This window comes from Diabrotica undecimpunctata, unplaced genomic scaffold (assembly GCF_040954645.1).
Source record: "Diabrotica undecimpunctata isolate CICGRU unplaced genomic scaffold, icDiaUnde3 ctg00000444.1, whole genome shotgun sequence".
Classification (NCBI taxonomy): Eukaryota; Metazoa; Arthropoda; class Insecta; order Coleoptera; family Chrysomelidae; genus Diabrotica; species Diabrotica undecimpunctata.
Window position 1 is genome coordinate 668,295 of NW_027311902.1, and position 4,675 is coordinate 672,969.

The window sequence follows — 4,675 nt, forward strand, 5'->3', positions numbered from 1 at the left end:
CATTAAATGCCCTTCTTTTAATTGTGAATTTAGTAAATGGCTAGAATTCAAAGATACATTTGAAGCACTTTTTCATAACAACCTTACGCTTTCAGAAATTCAAAAATATCACTATTTAAGGTCATGCTTAGGTGAAGAAGCCTTGAAAATTATCCAAAGTTTAGAATTTGCAGCACATAATTACCAGGATGCCTGGCAGTTATTGTGTGACCGATTTGACAATAAAAGATTGTTAGTTAATAATCATTTAAAACATTTATTTGAAATTGAATCAGCAGTAGGGTTAAGAGGGCTTATTGATTATGTAAACAAGCATATTAGAGCGTTAAAAACATTGCAACTTCCTACTAAGCATTGGGATGCTATGATTGTTCATATGATTTCTTTAAAGCTAGATAAAATACAAATCGGGAATGGGAGCAATCACGTACAGATAAGATGTTGCCGAGTTTAGCTAGTTTTTTTGAGTTTTTGAAAAATAGAGCAGATTTTTTGGAAACAATAGAAACAAATAGCACTAGAGAAAATAAAGACACGCGACTAAGTGGTCATAAAAGTAAAACACGTCATCATTCATTTTTAGCTAGCAGTTCAGAAAATACTTGGGAACTAAAATGTAATTATTGCAAACAAAAACATTCTATTTATACTTGTGACCAATTTTTGAAATTGTCAGTAGCTGAAAGATGGCACAAAATAAAACAATTGAAACTGTGTACTAATTGTTTATGTCATGGCCATTTTAATACACACTGCCAGAAAGGAAACTGTAAGTTTTGTAAGGGTAAGCACAATTCATTATTACATCATAAGAAATCTAACTCCTTTAATAACAATTCTGCTGATAATCAAAACAATTCTGAGGATTTTGTTAACTCAGAATCTAAACAAAGTGATCAGTTCAATGGGTCATCCATTATTTGTGGTAATACTGTATTTAATGACAATTATGTTATTTTACCTACTGCAATTGTTGATGTTCAAGATAAGACAGGTAAATTTCATAAAGTCCAAGCCATCTTGGATGTGGGTAGTCAGTGTTCATTTATATCTGACAATTTGTGTAAAAAATTAAATTTGAAAACCAATCGCATTGATGTATCAGTATCTGGTATCGCTGGTATTAATTCTAATTTACGGTACAAATGTGAGGTACAAATAAAATCTAATATTCATAACTTTCAAACTGTCCTAAACTGTATCATTGTTGAAAGAATCTCAAGTAATTTACCATCTTGTAACTTCGATATTTCTAATTGGCACATTCCTGAAGGCATTGCACTTGCTAATCCTATGTTTAATTGTCCTAGAAATGTTGATCTATTAATTGGAGCGGATTTGTTTTGGGAGATTGTACTAAATGAAAGAATAAACCTCGGTCGAAATCTACCTCATCTAGTTAATACTGTCTTTGGCTATGTAGTATCAGGTCCGATAAATATTCCTATGAAAAAAGAGGTTAATTGCAATTTTTTAATAAATGACGATCTTCAAAAGTTCTGGTTTGTCGAGGAGATTCATCATGAACAGAAACAGATGTCACAGGAAGATTTGTTTTGTGAGGACTATTTCAGTAAAACAGTTTCTCGAGATCCTTCTGGAAAATTTATTGTTCGTTTTCCAATAAAATTAGAAGCCACTCAATTAGGGGAATCAAAAAACTTAGCTGTTAAAAGACTGCTGTTTCAAGGGAAAAAATTGGAAAAGAATGATGTTTTAAAAAGCAAATACTCTAAATTTATGGATGAGTATTTAAACTTGCAACATATGAGGCAATTAACACAAAAGGAATCCAGTCAATTTCGATGTTTTTTACCCCATTTTGCTGTTTTCCGTGAAGACAGTCTTACTACTGACGTTAGGATTGTATTTGATGGTTCGGCTAAAACCGATTCTGGGATATCATTAAATGATATCCAATATACTGGGGCAGCCATTCAGAATGATATATTTAAAATTATGTTGAGGTTTAGACAGCACAAGTTTGTTGTAATTGCTGATGTGGAAAAAATGTACCGTCAAATTTTGATACACCCTGAAGAAAGATATTTACAAAACATTCTTTGGCGACAAAATCCTAATGAGGACCTCGCACCATTTGAGTTGCAAACAGTTACTTATGGTACGACTAGTGCTCCCTATTTGGTCATAAAATGCATAAAACAATTAGCTTCTGACTATAAACATGATTACCCAATTGCTAGTGAATTGATTGACCGTGACATGTATGTAGATGATTTAATAACTGGCTTCACCAGTGAAGAACATGGAATAGAAATTTGTAATCAAATTTCGATGATATTAAAATCAGCTTCATTTAAATTAAGAAAATGGGCTTCTAATAGCCAAGATATTTTAAAGGGTTTACAAGATACATCTGATGAGTTTAGTATATTGGAACTAGGAGAGAGTGATAGGCTTAAAACTTTAGGAATTCAATGGATTAGTAATACTGATGTCTTAACATACAATGTTTCAACATCCAGTAATAAACAACCTATTACTAAAAGAAGTTTACTTAGTAATATTGCTAAGATATATGACCCTTTAGGTTTAATAAGTCCATGTATTATTCTAGTTAAGATATTAATTCAACAATTATGGATGCTTGATTTAGATTGGGATGATGAACTACCACGAGACCTGCTCAATAAATGGGTAACATTTAAATCAAAATTGTCTGTTCTTAATAAAATAATTATTCCCAGGTATATTATGTGTGATAAAATAGTTCACATGGAGCTGCATGCCTTCAGTGATGCTAGCAAAGATGCTTATAGTGCAGTTTTATATGTTCGAACGGTTGATGAAAATGGAACAGTGTATGTCAGATTGCTATGTTCCAAAACCAGAGTGTCACCTATAAAAGTATTAACGGTTCCTAGATTAGAGTTATGTGGTGCTTTAGCACTAGCTCGCTTAGTCAATCAAGTGTCAAACGCACTTACATGTCAATGCAATGTTTTTTATTGGTGCGATTCTCAGATAGTATTGTGGTGGTTGAATACAGAGGCCAATAAACTACAAGTTTTTGTAAGCAATAGGGTCTCAGAAATTCAAACGCTGAGCAATATATCGAATTGGAGCTATGTCAATACTAAAGAAAATCCTGCTGATGTAGCATCTCGTGGCATGTATCCAGATGAACTATCCAATTGCAAGGTATGGTGGAATGGACCCTCATTTTTATATGAAAAACCATTCTGGCCACGATTATTTCAAGCTGGAGATAACAAGGAGCTTCCAGAAATCCGTAAAATTTGTCACACGCTTGTTGTTACCGAACAATTATTATTGTTTCAACGGTTCTCCTCTCTTAATAGATTAAAACGAGTTTTTGCATATTGCTTACGCTTCATTACAAACCTAAAGGAACGTACAAGGACAAAAGGTCCTCTTAGCGTTCTAGAGATGGAAAAGAGTATGTTATGTTTAACTAAATTAGCACAAAAGGAAAGTTTTAAAAATGAAATTTCTATTATTAGTCAACAAAAAAATTTGCCTCATAAACATAGGTTACTTTCTCTAAGTCCATTCTTAGATTCAAACAGTTTTCTGAGAGTAGGGGGTAGACTTAAAAATTCCTCTTTGTCATTTGATGAAAAGCATCCATATCTCCTAGATGGTAAACATTTATTCACTAAATTAATATTTCACGCCGAACATTTACGATTACAACATGCAGGTCCACAACTTTTATTGTTTTCAGTACGTGAGAAGTTCTGGGCGACTGCTGGCATGTGTCTTGCCAAGAAGGTGGTACGAAATTGCATACAATGTTTTAAAAATAAACCTAGACAAACCGCATCAATCATGGCTGACCTCCCTAAACATAGGGTTCAAATTTCAAAACCTTTTGCAAATACTGGAATTGATTACGCTGGTCCAGTACTGTTGCGTGATAGAAAGGGCCGACCTTATAAAACTTATAAGGCATATATTTGTTTATTTATATGTTTTGCCACTAAGGGTGTTCACATTGAGCTGGTCACTGAGTTAACGAGTTAAGCATTTCTTGCTACATTTAGAAGGTTTGCCGCTCGACGTGGTACTCCTAATCATTTATATTCCGATAATGGATCTAATTTTGTTGGAGCTTATAAAGAGCTGCAAAAGTTATATAAGTTTTTAGAAAATTCTCAATCTGAGTTTGTTACAATCTGTTCACAGCAAAAAATTTCGTGGCATTTTATTTCACCAAATACTCCACATTGTGGAGGTCTTTGGGAGTCAAATATCAAAAACATTAAACATCATCTCCACAGAGTAATAGGAGAATCTATTTTAACATTTGAGGAGTATTCAACACTATTAACGCAAATTGAGGCAACATTAAACTCTAGACCTTTGTATCCTATGTCCTCAGATCCCAACGATTTAAACCCAATTACCCCTTCTCACCTATTGATTGGACATGCTCTCACATCACCTCCTGACCCACTATATGAAAGTATTACAATTAATTGGCTGTCCAGATTTCAATTATTGCAGCAAATGAATCAAAGCTTTTGGAAAAGATGGTCCTGTTATTATCTCTCTGAACTGCAGAAACGACACAAATGGAAAACTGGGAAAATGGATGTCAATATTGGTGACCTGGTCGTCGTAAAGCATGATAACCTGCCTTCTATTAAATGGATTTTGGGAAGAATTGTTGATGTCCATCCAGGCGATG

The 4,675-nt window shown here is 33.7% G+C and overlaps 1 protein-coding gene across 1 annotated transcript; it reads left to right on the forward strand.

Annotated features, from left to right (window-relative positions):
- The first annotated feature begins 438 nt into the window (after window positions 1-438).
- LOC140431219 (uncharacterized) lies at window positions 439-4,008 on the forward strand. The gene has a single exon (XM_072519151.1). It carries the CDS (start codon window positions 439-441, stop codon window positions 4,006-4,008), a length of 3,570 nt encoding a protein of 1,189 aa, XP_072375252.1.
- The last annotated feature ends 667 nt before the right edge of the window (window positions 4,009-4,675 follow it).

Coding starts and splice junctions, on each gene's coding strand:
- LOC140431219 (XM_072519151.1), top strand. CDS start 439: ATGTTGCCGAGTTTAGCTAGTTTTTTTGAGTTTTTGAAAAATAGAGCA.